Below are 22,858 nucleotides of genomic sequence, written 5' to 3' on the forward strand. Positions count from 1 at the left end.
GAGTATGTGTGATGTGCTGTCCTCAGCCTGCCCTCCTACAAAGGCAGGTTGGCCTGGTCTGGGCTGGAGGAAACCTGAGCAGCTTCCTACAGCAATGCAGCCCTCCTCTACCTCGCCGTCTGTCTATAGAGAAGGTACAGAGAGGTCCTTTGACTCCCTGGGGATGGTGTGCCTTGTGTTTCCAGTTAAAACAGGTATTGTCAGTTACCTGTTGTCAAGTCAACATAGGTAGGCTGCAGTTAGATGTGAAAACAGGTATTTGTGGCTTTTATCTGTAGAAGACTCTGGTGAATGAGATCCTACACTTGACATAAAGGCGGTGCTGGCTCCATCAGTGTCATGTAGGATGTTCCAAAGCTTTAGGGTGTTCTAACCACCGTTTAGAAATAGCTTGTCCCCAAAATTGCTGATTTGTGCGCAAGCAAGATTGCCTATCAACTGAAACACTATCAAATCCTATCATGGACCACTTGGTGCATTGGCATTGTGTTTCTGAGACGGTTTAGTTCCCTGCACTTGCTATTTGTGATATTTCAATATTAGGCCTAATGCACCCTGTTGAGTAGGAGACACTACATCAAAGCGTTAGACCAGGAAATCTCTGCCTCCAAGTGTCTTAGGTCCTTCTGTGCAGAAGGCATGCCTGCCACAGAGCTTCAGGTTTTCCTGCTCAAGCACACAGAAAGAGCTGCTGTGGTCCCACAAGCGGCATCTGCGCATGGCTTCATGCGTGGGGTCTGAACGTGATGGGGCAGACTTTCACCAGTGGGCTACTTAAACAGAGCTTGCAGGACTGGATTTAGAAGAAGCTGAAGCAGGTCTCTGTGGATTGGGTTTAACACAGCATGAAACAACCTTTTAGAAAGCTCAACAGGCCTATTCCAGATTGCCATTACAGCTGCTGTTTTGCTACACACGGGGTTTGTTTTAAGCAACGGATACATTGCTATTTGTGCAAACAAAGTAATTGGGCACTGTTTTCTATTGCAAAATAGACTTTCAGGACATCCACCAAAATGAACACCACCTGACTGCTTTGCTTTTGTGCTGCTTATTAATGTTTTCTGCTAAGATCCACATGTATGAATTTGTCCATGATAAGGCATCAAAAGGTGAAACAGTGCTGGTCCTCATGTGACTATGTAAATATTCAGCTTGTGGTAGATTGCATTAAGTGTCTTATAATCCATCGCAATTAAAAAGCAGTCTTTATAGCTGTAATAGTTTTATTGAGAACTGTAACACATTAGACCTACAGATATATAAAGCAGTTAGTTTTATAAAGCATATAGGATATTAAAGTAATGAAAGACATTAATGTGACATCAATTTTTAAGGAGAGTTACTTGCTGAAATAAATGAGTATAGCCTAAAAGTTGATGGCATGTTACAGTCCTGAGTAATGAACCCTTCTGCCCCCTAAAATCTCTTAGAATAAATAATGCTTGAGCAAGTTAGTGGTCATTAACTCTTTATCCTCTGAGAGCTACATGTCACATTGATGTCTTGCCTGATTTTTTTAACTTTTAAAAATTCATTCAGAAAGGAATTGTCTTTCCTGGAATACCTATAACTTGGGGTGCACTATTCTGACATGTCTGCTTTCCTAACGTCTTCCTCTTTCCCATGAAGTAGAGCTGTGGCTGGTATTGCCAGATGCAAAATTCTTGAGGAAGTTAGTTTTTCCCTTTTCCTTTTTTTGTTTTTCCTTTTTCTGCTTTCTTACTGTCTGCCAGTGCTTTGATGCGTGCTTTACCCAGTGGTGTCTTGGCATACCAAGCCTGGAGAATCAAAAAGCACGTGTATGTTTTATTAAAACTTAAAAAAAACCAAACAAAAAACCCCAAAACCAAACAAACAAAAAACCCCCCCAAAAACCCAACCCAAAAAAACCAACACCAACATTTAAACTTTTCACTAGTACAATCAAGCAATCCTTAAAAAAACCCCACCTCTTAAAATCTTGGCTGGCTTGTGGAGAAGCAGAAATGAAATCCTCCCATCTCTTGAGAACATTATTATAACAAGAAGTATAGCAATTGCTTGCTTGAATTGTGTCTCATTAACAGGAATACTTAGCTGGGCCATTTGTGTTGCTATAGTTATGGAAATGTTAGAACTTCTATGATCAACCCTATTTCCGAGGCATATAGCTCTTGTCAAAACTCCCTCTGGTCTGAAACTTGGCAATAGACAAAGCATATACTTCTCATGGCTCTGCAAATCAATCCAGACAGTTTTTATTTCAATGAGAGAGCTTAAGAAGCAAAACAAACCCCGAACATTAAAAACCTGTTTATTGCTTTCAGATGCCTGTTCACAGTCCTGTGACTTGTAAATGATTTTGGTATAGTCGCTCTGCAAACTTGCCAAGCTCCTGGACTGTAATGTCAACAAGGCAGTTCTAGGCCATGTGAAAATAATGTAAAGTGAAGGAGAAGGCAATGCTTTAAAGTTAGTAGTGTGTAGGAATTAGTCTTTCCCCATATGTACGTACAGGAACCTTTATCAACAAAGGCCTGCCTACAACAGAGATTAAAATGCCACTAGGTGTTGACATGATTGATAAAATACCTTCCATCTTGACTGTATTCATCCATGTGCTGCCCCAGGAATGAATGTCTTTCTGCTGACCACAGACCACTATTTAATGCCACAACTGTGACTCCTCTGCCCTTCGATTGGGCCCCTGTCACCTTCACCCTTCTTATCAATGCGGCATCCTGTGAAATCTGCCTTTTCCGTATGATCCATCCAAAATGCTGCCTCCAGCTTGAGCCTGGTAAGGCTACCCCTAGGAATTTGCCTTGTCCAGTTTCCCAGTATGTGTTACAGACAGGCAGTAGCAAGAGAAGTAATTGGGAGAAGAGGTATTGGAAGTGTATAGGGAAGAAAACCCCTTGATGTTCCTCTCCTGGCCTCAGACGGTCCTTCTTGGTGTCATGCTGCTTAAAGGCTTCCTCTGGGTCCCAGAAAGGGGCTGATGACAGGCACCCTATTTGGATCTCTTGTCTTGCAGATTAAATACTGTCAGCAGGTAAATGAAGTCTGAGAGCTGTCAAATGTCCAGCTGGCTGCTGGGCAGCCCTAACCCTGCTCTCTGCTCTAATTGCCTGAACTAGCTGAGCAGCCCTCCTCCCAAGAACCCTGACTCCACTGATTAAAACATCGTGCAACCTCTCACGCATCCACTTCTAGATGGTGTCATGGGAGGTGTTTAGGGGGAACCCCTGAGCTTTTAATGCAGGGGCCTGGGCAATTGAATTTTGCTGTCCTAAAGATGGTTTTGGGCCAAGCTGTTTCTGTGTTGGGGGAACGGATGCAGGATGGGGTAGGGAGAGGTCTGGACATGGTTGTTTCTGGTCCTTCACATGAGTGGGGTAAGAAAGACAAGGTGGTGGTTGTGACTGTTGGCTCGGGGAGGAGTTGACGTCCCCAGGAGTAGCTAGCAATCAAGCAATGTCTCTGGCCTTCTGTGCACGATAGGCCATGAGGCCACAGAAATACTATTTCCCCCCAGGTTTGTTGTCTTGGGTATAATGCTCTCCAGACCTTAAGTGGGAGATGGAAAGAACAACAAAACCCTGCCAACAGCTTGCTGGGACCTTGGTAGGGTGGAAAGCACTGTTTGGTGGGTGCAGACTGGGGAGATCATCTCGCTGCCTGCTCTGGGTCGCTGATAAAGGGCTCTGCACGTGGCAGGAGGAGCCGAGTGACTCGTGATGGCTTCTCTTGTTCTCTTCCCAGTTCTTTGTGCGTATATTTCAATGCACAAAATTAATCTGCCTGTTAGTGTATGGTAACGGCTGCTTTTCACTCTTTAGCTAGTGGAACTGCTATGTGGGATTAATGAAGTCAGCTCCCCAGATATAGTTAAAATAAAAGTAGATTTATCACTAATGCACTAGCATCTGAACTGGAGACATAAGTTACTGACAGTAAGTAACTGATCAGAGTTAAAATGTTTGATTGTTGGAGGAATGATGTCCACAGTCTTTGGTATGGGTTTTCTTACATATTATACATATTTTGTACCAGTCACTGCCAGGCAGAGCTAGTGTGCTAGTGGACTGCCCCTTGCTCCTCTTCTAGGACTACTGTTATTTTTGTGTAAGGATTTGTATCAATCACTGGTGCAATAATTTATAATTTAAAAAATGTCCATGTATAATTGGGGCAGAAATTTGAGTAAATTGAATGAAGAAATCGCATTATCACAAATTTTGCATTATTTATATTCATTTTGGATCACTGGCAGAATATAAATGTCAAACAGGGAGATTCATGTTTCCAGTGAATGGAAATCAAAGATTCATCACAGTGCTAATATTCACTTTGAATACCGCGGTTTAGCCACCCCACTTCAAAAAGGACAAAGCAAAGCAACAGAAAAGGTCCAGTGATGGGAACGATCAGAGGCACAGGAACAGGGGCTTCTGTGCAAGAAGAGATGAAGATACTGGAGTTAATTAATGCACGAGGCCATTTTGACAATCTTCTTCCCCTGTGCCATATTACAGGTGCTGGGGCAAGGTTCCATGACATTTAAGGGAAACAAATTTAAAATAGATAAAAGGAAATACTTTCTTAAGGGCTGTAATTAATGCAAGGAAATGATTGCCATGGGACGCTGAGGATGGTATCATTTTAGCCGTGTTCAAAATGAAGTGCTGCCTGCATACTTTATGCTGTACAAAACAGGCACATTTATAGTAAGTGGAATAGTATTGTCAAGTTAAACTCACACTAAATACTAGCTCTCATGTTTCAGGGTAAAAATGGATTACTACTTGGAGCTGGGAATGATAGGGGTTTTTTTTTCTTTGCTGCAACACTGAACCATTAGCCTTTCCCTGAGGAAAGATACTGGTTTAGATAGGAAGCATGAGGAAAAAAATGAGTAATTTGCCAAATATCACAAATGCTGCTTATGTTGAGTGAGCCAAATGGCTCTAAATGGAAATTGGAAAGTATTCAACAGGGCTGGGAGAAATATGCACTATCATCAGGTTAGCAGTGGAAGAAGACTTGGACAAAGTTGTGAGAAACCACATCCTGTTTATTGTGCGAGGTGCTGTGGGGATTCAAAAGCAGGGGGGATTCAAAGAGCAAAATGAAAAGGAAACCTTTCAGCCAGGAGAACTGGATGGTTTATAAGCAGGTCTGGGTAGGAGATAAGGGGGTATGGGACCGAGAAAACTCTTTTGGGGTCTCTTGGCTTTAATACAGAAGTCCTGTCCCATCTGGGGCCCCTGGTGCGGGCCGCCTCCAGCTCCTTGGTACGCAGCAGGGTTTTCCTGTTTGGTGGCCAAGGCTTTTACTAGAGTTTAGTAGGCTCGAAATGCCTTAGTCAAGTGTTGTACTATTTTTTCTGGGGTGTCAGTGCTGCTAAACTGTAGTGTTGCACTCAGCTAGTTCAAGTCCAGTTCAGCTGTCCCTAAGCTACACCGAAGTCGCTACAGTAAATAAATGGTAGACCTGTACTTAAGTCTGATTAAACTGTTCCGATCAACAGGAAAACCGAATGCAATATGGTGAAAGCAAAATTAACCACTACATAAAGATAATCCTTGTCTAGGGAAAGAAAGAGTAATTATTACTGAGCTACATGTGGAAAAAAGTAGTTGTTTGCAGGGTGATCCATGTATATTTGAGATACATGTAATGCACCTCAAATGCACTAGGTTTTGCCTTCAGGATTTTATAGCCCTGAGGGTGGGAAGAGGGATGGAGTTTGAGGCAGAAACTATTTTTTTTTTTTAACCCTGAAATGAAAACTCTTATAAGAAAATTCTGGTTTGAAATAATTTAAAATAAGGGCTTAGAACTTGATCCGTATGTGGAACACCCTGCAGACCCTGCATGTCCAGGTTTTTTTGCCTTCTCAAGATAATACAGCCAGGCTTGTTGAACATGTCAGCTCTGAAAGAAAAAGGACCAATGCGTTGTACTAATGGCACCTGCATAACTGATCCATGCCTGTGAAGGTCGCTCTGTTCAACATGAGCTGGGTGTGGGCAGTAGGTTCAGCAAAGCAGTACGCCAGGCGTGTTGCCCGTGCAGAGTTGCTGCCTGTAGTAATGACTGTTTGCCTGGCATGTCCAGCTGCCCAGCGGCCTGGGCTGCCAAACATCCCAAAATGGGGGAGATGGGTGTTTGGTGCTGTTGAGCCATACATCATCATTCAAATAGTGATGTGCCAACCCATCAGCAGAATTAGCAGGTCTCCAGAGCAAATGTGCCTGGACAAGGACATGGCAGGGGATGATGAAAGACAGCCAGTTAACATAGCTCTTAATGTCACCTTAAATGTTTCCTCCTCCTCTTTGTACACTGGGTCCTGTCTGGCCAGAGAAGTCATGAATTCGGCAGTCCTCAGTGGCTTCCTGGTCATCTGTAGGAGGCGTAGCTCGCTCAGGACAGCCTGCACCGCCTGGATGATGTGTCCTTGGGTGAAACCATCGGACACCTTTGCTAGGCAGCTTATGTTCAGCAAGTTGGTGATTGCTCCACCATTCTGCAGGATGATGTGTTTCCATAACACTGTTCATCAGGACCCAGAAAAAGAGAGAATGCCAAAGACGTGCATTAAGGAAAGCAGGAGAAATATTTTTGCATTTTGAAGTTGAAGCAGGAAAATAAGGGATATCAGTCAGGAAAGCCAAGACTCAAATCTTCCTTGTTTGCTGTTTCTTTTGTCTGTAGATTTGCAGCATAGCCCCTGTTCTTAAACCATTAGTGACCATTTGTTGGCTACCAGTCAGTTCTTCTCAGAAAGTCTTTAAGGGTGCATGAAGTGAGGTGGATATGTGTGTAAAAATGGAAAGAACTACTTAAATATGCTTGTGTGTATACACAGAAAAAGAACCTGTCCAGAATGTTCCCATTTGGGTGTGTAGAGTTAAGTAGCTATATTAACAGCCTGTTGTTATTTCCACGACCCTGATCACAGTTACTCCTGCTGAACTGAGGGCTGCTATGGGGACTCAATGTCTGGTTTGGAAGCCAAAGAAGCCAAAGGCTTCCAGCTATGCAGGCACATCTTGCGAAGGCCAGGTGTAAATTTCTGTGATTGGCATTTTGCTTGTTATTTAAATGGTGAACCTGTTTGTATCTTCTAGCTGTGAACCTCTGTGACATGAAGGTTTTCTTAATGTTTGTGAAGTGCCTGAGATTTTGCTTCCCCAAATAAATTAATAGGAGTAACAACATTTCTTGTTTTATCCTATGTAAAGTAATGGTCTGTCTCAGAGAAACTTAGTAAAACTTGCATGCCATCTCACTATGCTTTCCTCTGAAGCCTTATAGGAAAACATGAGGAAAAAATAATTAGTATTATGCATAGAGATTAAAAACATTCTTGAATGAAACAATTTGTGATTTGAGTATCGTGTGTTTGAACACTCATATTATGAAAACGTTGGGTGGAAAGTTAATGGTACTGGATGTTGCGGCACTCATGTAATGGAGAAAACCTGCCTTATTCTTCCTTCGATTGCGATGTCGATACTATGGACTTGTGCCCATAACTATTGACAACTTTGTAGTACATTTTCCACTCAGGCAAATTGTGATCTTCCACTTGAATTATATCTATGCTCAATAATTATTGGCTGAATCACTAATTCATAAAAGAGGAATTGATGCGCACAACAGTGAGCGCTACTTCTGTGCAGCCATATATTGTGTGCTGCAGGTAGGATCATGCGTAATAGGAGGTACTAACTTGGTGGGTGATTAATAGCAAGAAACCAGTATAGGACCGTGAATCTTCCACTTTAACGATTTCCATAGTAGGTTTACTGTTTCCATTGTGCATAGATTGGAATATTCTGGTTTGTAACAAAAGGGAGGGTTGTAGCAGACAGGTAGCTGTGCACTGTGGCTATGAATGTTTGTTATGTCATGGTTTTTCTGTCAAAACAAGTTTCTTTAGTTCTCAAATTGGGTGTTGGTACTGAAAATTGTCAAGAATAGGAGACAAGTGCTCTGTACTGTAAAGATCATATTTCCATTGAACTCCAGGAAAGGTTGGAGCTAAAGAGCAAGCCAGGCACTTTCTTAAATGGGACAATGTTGAAGAAGTAAAGCTACAAGTTTAATCTGCTTTAAAATGTCAAGAGTTAACTTCTTGGGGCATTCTTAAGTTTGTAGTTGAAATCCCTTTAGCTGGTCCTTTTTTTTACTCCAAATGAGTGGTGAGAATCCCAGAATGTGACAGTTCAATCCCCAGAGGCGAACACAGCTAAATTCAGCTGCTATCACCTCTGTTGTCTAGGTCTTATTCATGTCCCTTATCTGTTAGCAATTTATCAGAGCTGTAACATAACATGAAACACATGTTAGCTTGCTTAGAAACCATTTCCCATCCACACTACGAAAATTATTGAACGTGGGAGAGATTTACAATGTGCTAGGCAGTCAAAACCTGTCTTGAGCTTGCCCAAACATGCATCATCTCAGTACCTTGGCTGCCTCCATGAAAGGCAGTATGAAACTGGACTTCACAATACAGTTGCATGATTTTTGTAATAAGGTGACTATGCGGAGCAATATTGTAGTCAAGGTACAATTGTATGGCGAGGTCCCTGAACTGAAGGTGGTTTCCTTTACTACTGTGTTGTTCTGGGACATGATCTACTGGATCAGTGGCATGAAGGGAGCCTGTTTTCCTTGATGTGGTGATCAATAGAGATATTCATGCTAGGAGCTGCTGGTAGGAGAAGCGCACCATTGAGAGTCCTAACTTGAAGTGTTTGGTGCCATTCTGAATAGCCCCAAACCTTTTTTCCATATTATCTTTAGACTGAATCTAAACAGCCCTTCTGTTCATGAGTTACCACATCCAGACTCCTTAGTACCCAGGAAAGTGTATTAAACCACATGATACCTGTCATTAAACCACAGGAAAAAAATAATTTATATTTCTAGGAACAAAAGCCCTTCTACCAGCCAATTCTGAAGGATGTGGACAGACAACCATTTTTCTTGTAGTAACTGATGCACATTATTAAGCTTAATTGGGAGCATTTCTTCTCAGTCAACGGTGAGCTATTGCAGGCTTCCAAGGTGATTCAAATCTGAAAACAAACTTGCATTCCTGGAAGTTTGTCTCTTTCTAGCCATGTAAATTGGTCTAATAAAAGACACTGTTTTCCTTACAAGCTTTGAGTCTCAGCCTATGGGGTATTCAATGAATCTGTCAGATTTTGGGAGGACCTGTCTATCACTGTAAACATTTGATAGACTAGACATGCAAAATCTTGGATGCCTCTACAATTTCTCTCATAATCTGTAAGTACAAAAATGGAATCTGATGGCAACAAAACTCAGTCCTCCAGACATGGCTCTGTTTATGGAGAGGTCCCGAAGTATATTGTTTAGAGTATGGGAACTGCATAGGAATAACAAATTCAGAATCCCTGTGTAAAAAAAAAAAATAAAAGCTTAAAATAGAAAATGGGCACTGAAATAGGTTCTTATCCTTCATACAGGGGAAAAAACAGCTTGGACTGAACTCGGTGCACACTAAACTAATGAAAAAATGTTAAACACTGCTGAACAGTATTTTAAACTCTTCTCCCAACTTGCACTTCTATTATTTGATCTTTGGGGGTAGCCTGTATCAGTATTACCTAAATTTTCAGGAATTGAGATGTACCTGGGGTATGAATTGAGTTTAAAGTCAGTTCTGAGGATAACCAGACAAAATAAGCATGGATTTTTAAACAGTAGTAATCATCAGGATGACTTGAAATACTTGCCAAATCTTGAAGCGTAGTCAGGCCTAGGAATCAGAATGATTTTTTGATAAACTTTGCAGAAGGATTTAAGATTAGCATCGAAGGGACGGTTGGTGGTTCCCACTAGCAGCACTCTGTCCTGTGCTTTCAAAGCCTTAAGGAATTTGGGGAGGATCTTTTCCAGTCGTTTTGGGTTCATCTTCAGCATGTACATGTAAATACAAGGAGGAAAGAGTTGTTACTAATGCTGACAGTTGAGTTAATGAGGTGTAGTTGTAGACATGCTACATGCAACAGGATTTTGTGCTTTTAGTAGTCTAGTTGCACTTAGTATAAGCAGACTAGATGCTGAACCTCAGTAGAAAGCCTCTGTCTTCTGAAAGTCAGGTAAACACTTGATTTCTGCTTAGGTATTTGTGGGTTTGTGCTAGTGCCTTTCACTATTGAATTAGCTACTCCTGTTATTGAAAAGCAGGAAGGAAACAACTCATTTAAAGAAGGCAATCCTGATTTCCAGTGCAAGGAGAAATATTGCTTGGACCTGTACACCTGATGAACCTTAACAGATAGAAAAATTGCCAGGGTATGTAACCTGGTCTGGAATCCTCACAGCTCTTGGAGGTTATGGTCTGCCAACTCCTACCCATGGTTTAAATGTGAAAAATACACTCCCTAATTTTCACTGTCATTTTTAGCTTGCTGAGGCTCTAACCTGAGGACACAAGCTCTTTGAACTCAGGATTCATTTCTTTGCAATAATTTACTATTGGACTTTATAACAAATATTTAACTACTATTTACAGAACAGATGAGTATCGAGCAAACCTGTTATTGGATAGTTATGTTTGATAATGTTCAAGTGAGTATTGGTTGGAGAATCTTAATCAAATTGCTGTGGTGTCACTCTACTGTTAATAAAGCTGTAAGTGAGTAACTGTGTTAGGATAGTGTATCAGAGACGTCTAATGACTTGGAAGCCTCTTTTCAGAAATGACTGAGACTTAACATCCAAGTCACCAACACTCACTTGAAAACTTTACTCTTTAGATCACCTTGTGGGGTTTTTTTTTGTGGTTTGTTTTGTTTTTTTTTTAACTATATAGTAGGCAACTCCCTGAGAAACTTGAGCTTCAATTTCAGATCAGCCTTCCTCAATGTCAGTAAGGAAGAAACTATGTCCTGCAAACCTTCTCAGCTGAAAGGCAATAATAAACACCTGTGAATCTATATTGCATGTACAATCTTTGTGATCCAATGTTTCTGTTTTCTGCAGTAGCAGATGGCTGACAGAAAGGAGACAAAGCTCTGTTCTTTGGAGTGAAAGCTATGGAGGAGCAGAAATTGGGAAATCAATAAGAAATTCCCAAAGTCTTGGGGTAGAGTCACACAGCAATTTTCTAGCTAAACTTGTCTTAATTACAATATGTCTGTTTTATCATTCTTTTTATTCTCATGGTCATACTATGCCTCTTCCTAAGTTTGCCAATTGCTTAATCATGATAATGAGCTGAACATGCCTTAGCACTGGGGCTTAGGTTCTACTTTGGAGCATGGGCATGTTGCTTGCCTGGACAATGCATCCAGCTCATGCTTTTGCTCTTGGATTAACTATTCTTGTGGCCATTACTCAATGCCAGCTGCCATCTTTTCATCCCGTCCTTGACATGCCTATGCACCCAATGCTCCCAGGAGAGCAGGATGCCTGCGCTTGCTCCCAAAGAAGGTGTCTTGTAAGCACAGTAGGTCTGCCCTAGAGCAAAGGAGAAGCCTTGGCTTTTCTCTTGCTCCAAAAGAAAGGATGTTGCGCTGTCCACACCCGAACAGTATGTTTGCTGTCTCAAATCACAAGCTCTCATCCAAACTTTGCCATTCCCTTGTTGGGAAGCTTTTGGTAATGAACTTGACTTCTCTGATGATTAAACAAGCTGCTGTTACATATCTACCTTGGAAGTTTTAGCCAATCTTGCCACCCTTCCTCTGTCAGGGAGATCTGGTCACAGCAATGACTGAAATGTGGATTTACTTTGTTTTTAACACATTTTTATGCTGGCTAAATTACTCTCTGTGATTTATATATATCTGTTGCTACTCATAGGCTTCAAGATTTCCTCCTCTTCATGTGTATTGGAAGGAAGTACAAATGTTCTCCAAGATGTTTCGAGACATCAATATTGCTAGAAAAGTGAGAATTATCAAATTACTTTAGGTTTGGAGGGGGGGTGGGTGGGTAGAGGCATCCCATCTCACTGAAATGACTGATAGAAGATAATAGTTGCTTCAAGTGACACATGGTGTTTTCTGGGCTTGCAGTATATCTTCTGCTGGAAAAGCTGACTATCAGGAGATGCAGAGAATTTTTAAAACAACTGTCTGACTCCTATTTCACCTCTTACTTGTGAAAATAAGTCCTAATTTAACCCCTGCATTTAGAACTTCAATTTATTTGGGTGACAAATGATATTCATGGATTCCCACTGATCTAGAGTTGGTTACAGCCCATGTTCATTGCTCAGCTTGTAGGAATCTTAATTTTTCAATTTTAAATGATTGAACCGGTATCAGAGACTGAGCTAAACACTCACTCTCAGGTTAAGCCTACTAAGCCAGACTGGCATTTATGTGTCAGCAGCTCCTGTTATGTTTGTGAAACTAATGTGCGTCCATAGTGCACACGTTTCAGGGTTATGTCCTGAAAGCTAATAATACCTCCTTCACTTTGGAAGAAATGTGTCAGTAGCAAGAAGGGCTGTTGAAGAGGCAAGCTATGATTTTGGCCATCATGTGGACCTGAGCTGGAGAAAAGTGTGGTGGACTGTGAAAGTGACCCCTATTTGTTTTAACTATGAGTAGCTGAACTGCTTCCACATCGCCCTTGGCAACTGGGTTTACCATAACGTAGTTGCTATTGGACTGCTTTGCATCCTTTGGGGAGGACTGGAGAGAGACTAGTTTTTTAGTGGGTATTTGAAGAATTTAAGGCTTCTTTTTACGAGGTTCTGAGTCATGGTGCCAGAAATGTCACACTGGGATGAGCAAAGTGACTTCCACTCGCTTTGGCTTCTTAGGGCTGAGCTTAGCTCATCTTCTCCAAAATTCTAGTGCTCCTAAGGAAGGCTCCCCAGACTGCCAGTTACCACTACCTGTCCCTCCTGTTTCATGCTCTCTGGTTCCAAATATTGGTTATGCCGTGAGAACTATCTTGGACATGAGTGATTTCAAGCCTGGAGTCACCCACTCCAACCAAGAATGCAAGAGACCTTTTGTTAAATACCTGCAGGTCTCGGGATGCGATAGCAGGGGCAGAGGTGATACCCTTGACACTGAGGTGCGCAGGACAAGAAATTTTTCCACACTGGTGGTTATCAAAGCAGATAAAGATAATGAGTACTCCAGGCAGTCTTTGGCCCCTGGTCTTAATTTTAATCCCTGTCTGCACTTGCTGTCAAGGTTTGAGCCCAAGAGAAAGGTTCCCTTTTGGTGTGGGGACCACTAGAGGGTATCAACCATTGCACACCTATCAGCTCATACAGCCCTCATAGAAGTAACAGCCTCATCTGAGGTGATGCTTCATTGGTCTTTTAAAATACAGGCTTGTATCCATCTCACAGTCTAAATGTACAGGACTTGCCTTAAGGAAAAAGGTTTAATTTTTCACTTGGATCTCTAAAAGTAAAATATTTTGCAAGCAACATGAATCTAATCAGGATTTCAGGTGAATTGCTCTCTGCTGCAGTGGTTGAGTTGCCGTACCTATTGGGCAGTGTTTTAATTTTCTTTCTTGTGGGGAAGCTACACAAGAGAGGAAGGAATGGCAGTAGGACTCCTGGGAGCCCAAAGAAAATAATCTGTAAACATAACTATTTAACATAGGCTCTTTGTTTTCACAGTGGAAATTTATCCTGTTGCTTCATTGTTCACTTTGGCTCCATCCAATTTCTCAAATTAATAGAGCTGAACAATTTCAGCTCATCGTAACTTTTAGTTTCTTGCCTCATATTTTGAAATTCTCCATTATTCTCTTCTACTTTTCAGTGCACTGATGAGCAGTGACTGGACTATTTTTAAATAAAGCAAGTATAGGCATAGGAGAGAAATGTGACCTCTTGGGGGCTCTTGAGAAGTCACAAGACTCTCTTAAAAGAAAAATGTTAGTGAGGCAAGCTATTATAAAGCAAGCTTTGGCAGGTCTGGTCATACTGGTATGTGCTAAGCTAAGAAATACACTTGCTCCTTTGTGTTGGTTGTAATGCAACAGGAGAAATTATCTGCACCGAAATAAAAAAGGAGCAACTCGCCTCTTCAGCCTTCGGTGCTGCTTTAGAAAATATTTTTTCTGTCTCTCCAATCCACACGACTGAAGGCTGCAATTGCTTAGCCACCTAAGAGAAAATGGGGGAGAGAAGGCAAGAAGTTGATTAAAATGGCTACAATTTCATACCTGGGTGCCTATAATCATGCTTTTGAATCCATATTTCAGCAGTTAAAATTAGCCAGGATTTTTTTGTTCCAGAAATGTTCAGTGCTCATAGATAGCACTGGGTCTGCTCAGCAGCCTTGGCAAATCAAACTGTTTCTAGTTAGGAATCTAACATTAAGAACCCAACCCAAACTGGATCATTTTGAGAGCTATGCTTATCTTCCATTTCTCAACCCAAATTCACTTGCAGTTCTGCAAAAGGAAGCCTGGACTTTGAGTTCAATGGCAAACAATAGATCACCAGCAGCTTTAGACTGACTGCCTTTGCTGGTAGGATCCCTCCCTGGTTTTCCAAGGGTGATACAGAGGGAGAGACAGGCAAGACATGGCTGTTGCATGAGAAGTGAGGATACTAATCTTTAAGCAAAATAGGCTGATGTGCAATCTTCTGGCTTACAAAATAGCATTTAATTTGCAGTTAGCCCAAGAATTAAAACAGAGCCTGTTAAATTTGAAGGCGGGTGTCTATACAAATGGGCTTTCTGGCTCCAAAGTCAGAGGCACTATACCTCTGGTTCACAGCAGGATGGCAGCAATGCTACAGGCTTTTTCACATTTTGCACTCTCCCTATTGCTATAGAAACGCCGGTGGTTTAGATTTTTCTGCTGCCAAATTTTAATCACTTTCCAGTGGCTCTCAGAGCTGTATTAGTTTGCTCAGCAACAAAAGTGATGGCTTGAGGAGTCAATGGGTAATGAAAGACAGACAGCATTCTTCTGTCCTGCTTCCCCCACCCATCCTGCCCCCACCCAGTTGAAACTGCTGTTTCCAGGAAGGAAGCTTACAAAACCGATAGATTGTATACATCATAAGCTCAGTGTCTGATTGACAGCCAGTGCAGGAAGAATTAAGTCATGAACATTTTTCTTCAAAGCACCACAGTTCATTTTTATGGATGCATATCAAAAGCACCAAGCGAGTGTGTGGCTGTACAGTAAAAATGGATTGAAGATAGGAGAAAAGAATAGTAGATGAGGGCTGTTAAACTTGTTTGCTCTGCTGTGCTGCTGATGGGGTGAAGTGGAAACAATGCCATCTTCAGCATGTGACACTTTATTTGTGGTAACTCGTCAGTCCTAGAATATGTCAGGTGGTACCTCCAAGTTCAGAACCATTTCATTGAGGAAAACTGAGCTTCCCCCTTTGTTGGAAGGCAGGAACTCAAATGTTTAGCATTAATAATGAGGATTTAAAAAATAAAAACATCATATAATGAAAGATAATATGAAAATCCTGCAGAAACTGATGTGTGGACCCAGGCAGTTATGTGAATGTTTATCTGCATGTACAACTTAAGGAGTAACTTCTCAGTCCAGCAGTGTGTTGAGTATACAAGCTGGAATGAAATGACAGATTAAAATTGTACAGCAATAATATCTGCCATTTTAAGGCCAGAGGTTTTTTTTATCCATCTCCTGTTTATCTATTTTCAGAGGTATGTTTGACATATTCCTAAGCCTGCACGCACTCTGCAAAGTACATTTGAGAGGGCAAGTTTGTGGCTTTTGTTGAACTGAGCTGTGCAGCAGCCTTAGACTCAGGTATTTTCTGCTGAGTATCCTACTAGTCAAGGGCTCGGACACCTGCAGAAAAATGCGTGTCAGTCCTACTGATTCATACTTGCAGGTGAATTCGGTTAGCTCCTGGATGTCTGTAAACAAGCTTGGAGACAAGTGGTGAAAGAAGTGTAATGTGGTAGCGTGATTATATAGGAGAGATGGGATAACTGACATTGTTTGTGAAATTAAGACTTGGAAAGAAAAATGTAGGTGTGGTTTAAGTTGCTAAAAGAAACCTACAGCTTAAAGAACTGCATTTGCATTTCGTGCACCCACTATGAAATCTACTGTGACGTGTGGAAACTCTGACTCGGAGACCCCTACTGAACTCGGCACTGCTAATGAATGGATTATCAGCTGGGGCTTTCTGATGTTTCTGATGGTGACTTTTGCATTCTGAAATATAAGATAACAACCATTTTTCGCTCCCGTTCTGTGTGTGTGCCTGGAGAGGATGTCAGGAGGGAGATGAGGCAGTGGGAGACTGTTCCCCTTGAAGCCTGCCTTTCCCCTGAGTGAGGATTGGGCTGGTGGCATGCTGTCTACTCCTGTTCGTAGACTGTGCGTGCACGCATTACCAACCCAATAGGCTTTGTCACTGTGGGATCTGCTGTTATTGTGGTGCTTTTCCCCACTTTGCTTGTGTTTATGACCTGTTAATGTCTCAGCTGCTGACAAGGGTTACTTCTCTGCTAATGTTAAGGCAAAGAGGTGCTGTGCATTTGCTTCCTAAGAACAGTCCCCTTTTGGCATTTTTGCTTTGTACGGGTAATGCAGCTGTACGACGTCTGGGGACGTGCGTAGCTGTTCTGCAATAGTCTCCATACCTGTGTGTCTGATGCTGCAGTATGATGTGACAAGGGGAATAAGGGGGAGGGGGGTTACAGAGGCTATAAAAGTTGTTGGCAATGGTTGAACTCTGCTTGTGTACTTCAAAGGGAACCATGTTGTCCTTCCAGTGTCAGGGAGCTGCAGAATCTTCCCCATTTGGCTCAGAGATGACTTCTGTGGTTAGCAGCCCTCTAAAATGGAGCCTTAAGTTTTAAATCAGACTATACTTTCATTTTAACTCTTAATGAAGAATGCTTACTGTTGTCATACCTGTCACCTTTTTTGTCCCTTTTATTTCCCCACTGAGTAAGTGGAAATACAATGAATAACCTCAGGTCTGGCTCTTTCTTCAACACATACTCTCCTGTGCTTTCTGTTTTGAGGCAATGATCTAAATGTATAAAGAGGCCTGCATATATTTTTCTGGTGCCGATACACATTAATATGACTAAATTCAACACACTGTGGGCCCGGCTGTTTCTTTTTTTTAAAGACATATCAGACACCCAGAATCCATCGGCATCTAATTTAAATTGTTGGCAGATACGTAGCAGACTGTATATCCCCCATGAAAGTGCTTCATTTGAATTATCCATGGACAGTTTGAATCCATGGATAATTAAATGCACTGTACATAATTAATTTGTAATTGAAATTTTATTAGCTTTGCTGCATTCCACAATTTGTTGGAGCTGCCAGCAGATGGCTCCTTAACCCTTCTAATACCACACCGACCCAGCAGCTGCCTGCGCAGCAAACCCCTCTCTGATGGGTCACCAAGGCTTGATTTGCTCTTCAGGAAAATCACTGAGAAAAAGCCTTCTCGTCCTGCTGTCTGTCAACATGCAACAAAGATCAAACGGCATTTTTGAAAGCCTTGGGTTAAACTTTTCAAACTTGAGAGCCAGAGTTTAACAGTTAAATTGCTACAGTTGAAAATGCAGAAACTTGATTCTTGCAGGGCACATGTGCACAAGGCTCCTCCAAACTTGAAGGCTTTGATGGAATTTTTTTTAAAATGCCCAAGACTGAGGTTTTCTGGAAGCTCAAGTTGTTGCTGAAAACCACTCAATACTCTGTAGCTTATAATTACAGAAATGCTTCAAAGCAGCAAGATGCTGAAACCTGTGATTAGACCTTATCTGTGGGAGCCTCACCAGGCAAACATGCCAGTGCTACAGTGATGATGCCACTGTATTCTTGTTTGTTAGATAGAAAACAACTATAAAATACTGTCTTCTAACAGCATGCATTTCATTTTTTGACACTAGAGTAACACAATGTAAAGCTGCTTTGTCACAGAAATAACACTATATATTTGAGTACTGGTGGTATTGAACACTTCAAGGATCTAGGCTTCTAGCAGACTGAACTGCACCAAGAGAAAAGCATTGCTCTGGGATGCCTGGAAGAAAGGCTGACTGTACTGTTCCCAAACCTCAACTGTAATGGAAAAGTCTTGTGTGGCATGGAAATGCTAAATACACAGAGTAAGGTACTAGGGTAAACTGTAGCTGGTTCTTCAGACTGCCAGAAAAATTACCTGTCTGAAGGGACAATACAGCAGTGGTTACGAATAAATGAACCTGATTCAGTGGGAAAAAAAAAAAAATTAATGACAGACTTCAAAATTATGTTGCCTCTAAATGCTGGGATTATACCATTTAATCTTAAATAAACTTCATCATATTCCTTTTTTGGTATAACACTTTCATAGTCACCTCTGACTTGCTAAATAGCCTAATGAAATAGCCTGACAACAGAGTCCCCTAACAGTGATGGTGTTGAAATATTTCTGCAGCTTGCTGCTCTGTAAAACTCCTTGCTTGGTAGAGACGGCTTGCACAGCACATGCTGAGCTGTTGATACACATACACGACTTCTCTGTTGGTATTTCCTCCTGGCCAGCTCTTTCCCAACCTTTTAGCCTGGTCAGTGTTGCACTAATAACATTTTCCCATGTGTGGCTTTTCGTACAATGTGCTTTCTGTGTGCTGCTGCGGCCCTGGTAAAGGACCTGAGAGGGGTTGTCTCCCTCTGGTAGTGATTAACCTGATGGCTGCCTTATGGTTGCTAATGGAAGGCCAGTGCTTGTCATTTTGATTGCCTTGGAGTTAAGCCTTATGAACTACCTGCATTTTAACACTTCTGTGTCACGGAGTCAGGCATTCTACCTTCTTGATCCTTTCTGGTTTTGTTTTTGTTTCTATGCATCCTTCACTAGCCTTCTTTGCATCTTTTATATAAACTGTTGTACTGCAGCAGTGTTTTGTGCCTTGATGGGAACGCGGGAGAGCCAAGCTGTTGGTTGGTACAAGCTGGTAGAGAGCTCTGCTGAGTTGAGGCTGGCTTAATGCATGGAAAATGTGGCTTGATTGAAATATTCCAGCACGTTCTGGTTCACGCTTGAAGGATGAGTTTTGTTTTGGGGACTGCTGGGAAGTGCTTCTATATTAGAGACAGATCCTCTCTTTTCACTCTGAAGCAGAGCTGACCTGGCAGGGTTTGCTGTATCTTTATGGAGAACACAAGTGCTTGGGCTTGGTGTTTGCAGCTTCTTTCAATAGTTTTCCTATTTAATATTAATCTTCGTTACATTTCCTTTGAATAGGCAGATTGAAATGTTGGTGTGTTCCTGTTCTGGTATGAGAAGTCATTTCTTCCGTATGACATTTTCAAATGCATGCTTTGAGTAATACACAAGCGTCTCATTTGGATCAGGGCTGGTATGTCTCTTGCAAGTCTCCTCCCAAAATAAGGGAGGGGGGAAAAAAGAATTTGGCTTTTGCATCTGAAACAAATTAAAGTTTCTTTTTTTTTTTTTTTTTTTTTTTTTTTTTTTTTTTTTTTTCCCCCCAATGCTATTCACTTGCTTAGGGTGTCTCCCACAAAACAACTGCCAGCAGCCAACACTCAGTTATGGACAGAAAGTTTCCTAACGGTCATTTTATGCTCTCCAGAGTTTTCTTTCATTGCAGATGCGATAAGTAATCGAAAGTGCAAGGTTACTTTACCTTTATCACAGAGCACCATTAATTCTTTTTTACTAAATCCTGGTGTTTAATGATGGTTACATGGGTCATAAGGTAACAGAAAAAGAACTGTCACGTTTCCTGTCATTCACTTACAACTGTAAGTGGAAGGTCTGCATTCTGCTTGACTAACTCTCTATAAAGGTACATCGGGAAAGGTGGAGTAGAAAGCTTGCTTGACAACAGTCACAGTTGCTATTTGCAAAAAACATGACCAGAAGTGTCTGATTATGGAAATGTGGTGAATCTTTCAGTGATCATCTGCATGCAAGGCACTTCAACAAGGTATACTATGGTGTGTCATAGTAGACTGAGAGCTGTGAATATTAAATACTGCATGTCAGCTGCAAGATGCCATTTGCTTTCATGGCTTGTCTGCTGTATGTGCCACTGTATATTGTAGTCTTACAATAATCCAAATATGTTTACACTAGACTTTTTTACCATGGTGAAAAATAAACTTCTTTTGGGCAAATACCAGTGTTCAGCTTCCTCTTGTCAAGGAATTTGTTTTCAATTTGTGTTGCCCTTGTGTTTGCTTCAGCTTGAATAACAGTAGATTCATGTAAATCTGGATATAAAAGATTCTTTATCCTTCGATTCCTTGTGAAACTTTTCCCCTAACACTAAACAACTTCCCTTGCTGCAACTTGTGTCTATTGTCTCTTGTTTTGTTGCTGTGCACCTCTGGGAAGAGTGTGGCTCTGTCTGTATTATCCCATGAAGCCCCTGAAAACAGCAGTTAGAGTCCCTTTCACTCCAGCCTTCTCTTAGGCTGGAACAAGTGGATTTGTTCAGCTTATTTCGTGCACTCCAGCCCCCTTATCTTCATGGCTCTCCACTGGACCTGCTTGCTTGTCAGTGCCTGTCATCTTGTAACAGAGTAGCCCAATACTGGACACAGTGTCCAGCTGTGGTCTCATAAGTGCCAAAGAGCAGGGAATCGTTAATCGCTTTAAGATGTTGGCTATACTCTTCCTGATACAGGCCAGTATTTGGCTGACTTTTTTGCTGTGTGGACATGCTGTTGACTAGTGTTCAACTTGCTGTCCTTAAGAACCCCCAGTCCTTTCCTGCAAAGCTGCTGTTTAGTTGGTGGGCTACAGCCTGGACCTCTTTGTGCTGTTGCATGGAGTTACTCCATCCCAGGTGCAGGACTACGATACTGGATGGGAGCATTGATGTTGTAAAAAAAGCAGCAACTGATGGCAGGACAAATGGAGTAGATGGCTGTGGCAGGCACTTGAGGGTTCCCGGAGACAGGGAAAATGAGACACATTTGACATTGTCAAGGCCAAAAAAAGTGAGATTGTAACTGCAGAGGTGAGAGCCTGTGTGGATGGAGGATTGCTTCCAGCCTGGCTCTGGGAACCTACAGAATCTGAGTCTGAATCATCAGCAGATTGGACAAATCAGTGACTTGGCCATGGGGACAGAAGGCAGCAGGGAGAGGTGAAACAACCAAAGGAATTAGGAATGGAAATTGAGCATACTTGGTTTGAATGATGCTAAGACAGGCTGGTGCTATGTCAATATGAATTTGCACAGAAATGAGCACGCAGATGCTGTATCCCTTGGAAAGAGATACTCTGTGCTGTGCCATTTGCTCTGTTGTTAAAGGAGCAGATCTTGGAGCAGTAGTGTTGTTGTAGTTGGAACAAGTCACCTTTTGATAAGTGAATGCCTGGACAGCCTTTATTTCATGTGATTGACTGTGAGCAACTTCCATCCCAGTAACTCATGGAGGTTCACCAAAGTGTCATTTCTTCTTTTGTAAGAGCTACAGTAGGGAAGTAAGCTTGGACTGCTTCCTGTAATTTTGGGGAAGGTGTTAAATAATGTTTCCATTTGTTCTTAAGTAACGTGGAAAAATGTAATAGTTTTTATATACCTGTGTCTAGACTCATGTACGTGTATACATGTGTATATATACTTATCTAATGGGGTATAGATATCCACACACATTTTATGTATGTTCCAGTTATTGTATAAATTATACATATGTATGTATACAAAAATCCTTAATGTCTTCAGCTGGAACCTTCTATAGGAGTAAAAAGGCTGCCCTCCTTTCTCCTGTGTTTAAAGGCCTTGTGCCCTAACAGGGACTAAATGATGGAAAGGATGGTGTGTGTGCTGTGCCTGTAGCCAGGCATGTGCTTTGCTATTGATGAGGGCACAGAAATGGAGAAGGGTGAAATGTGCAGAGCGGAGGGAGGAGAGGGAGTATTAGCTCAGTCTAATGGCACTAGCTTGTGTCAGGGAGTGCTAGACCTAGTGCTAGTGTTAAGACATCAAAGGTGCATGATCACAGCACCGTCACTTTTCCTTAGGCACTGCTCTGACCAGCAAGAAACGGGGTCCGTGGGGATTGCTTTGCTTTTAACTGTGAAACCTGTCTTTTCTGGGGATGGAGGCACCTGTCACAAAACCTCCTATAATACTGGGTTTAATAAAATACATCTGATAAATCTCAGGGAAACCAATTTGAATTCAGTCTTTTAGTAGGCCTCTGGCACTGGAAAAATATTGTATTTGGCTTTTTCTAGTGTGTGTGCTTTGCTTTTTCTTTCTAAGAGTATTTTGTCTGGAAATGTTTACCAGCTTCCTTCCTTAGCAAAAATGCTGAGGACTTAAAATGTGGAAGAAATCCTGCCAGGAGTGTCTTTTTTTTTCTGAAGAGGATTTGGGATATGTTTTTCACAGTTCATATGCCTTCTTTCATTTCCAGACTTCTCATACATTTCTGTTAATGTAATCCTGAGCTAGGATTCCCTCTTTTGAAAAGCTTGCTGATAGGTAAACAGAGAGCAGTATAGGGCAGAGCTGTTTTACAGCAACAGTCCCAGAGAGGAAATTTTTGACCACCCCTGGTCTAGTATTTGATTAAATGCTGCATGGCAAGCATTCCTGACTGATGTGCATATAAATAGAGAACAGAATTTGTTTTATCTATGATGCTTTTCATATTCAAGGTAACACAAAACTTGCACAAATGTTAATGTGAAAAATATGGCTACTATGAGTGATTTCTCAAGGGGCGTTAAATCCTCTGCAGTGGTGCATACACTGGCTGACAACAAACGGTTTTGAAAACTTAAAAGCAGGGAGGGAATTTCAAAATGGGTTGGCAGTCCTTTGGACCTTGGGCAGCTTTGCCCTTGTGTGACTGGTATATATGTTCCTTGGTATGGAGGAACTACAATTCAATTCCT

At 41.6% G+C, this 22,858-nt stretch overlaps 1 protein-coding gene across 1 annotated transcript in view; it reads right to left on the bottom strand.

Moving 5' to 3' along the window:
* Positions 1-1,229: 1,229 nt before the first annotated feature.
* Positions 1,230-22,858, bottom strand: part of IQCA1 (IQ motif containing with AAA domain 1) — a 111,995-nt gene continuing 90,366 nt past the window's right edge. The window contains exons 16-19 of the mRNA XM_030019198.1: positions 14,039-14,122; positions 9,765-9,942; positions 6,305-6,543; positions 1,230-1,781 (exon numbers count right to left, since the gene is read on the bottom strand). Coding sequence (XP_029875058.1) covers positions 1,677-1,781; positions 6,305-6,543; positions 9,765-9,942; positions 14,039-14,122 — 606 coding nt within the window. The 3' untranslated portion in view covers positions 1,230-1,676. The remainder of the gene's footprint in view (positions 1,782-6,304; positions 6,544-9,764; positions 9,943-14,038; positions 14,123-22,858) is intronic.

The sequence above is a fragment of the Aquila chrysaetos genome, chromosome 6 (assembly GCF_900496995.4).
Source record: "Aquila chrysaetos chrysaetos chromosome 6, bAquChr1.4, whole genome shotgun sequence".
NCBI lineage: Eukaryota > Metazoa > Chordata > Aves > Accipitriformes > Accipitridae > Aquila > Aquila chrysaetos.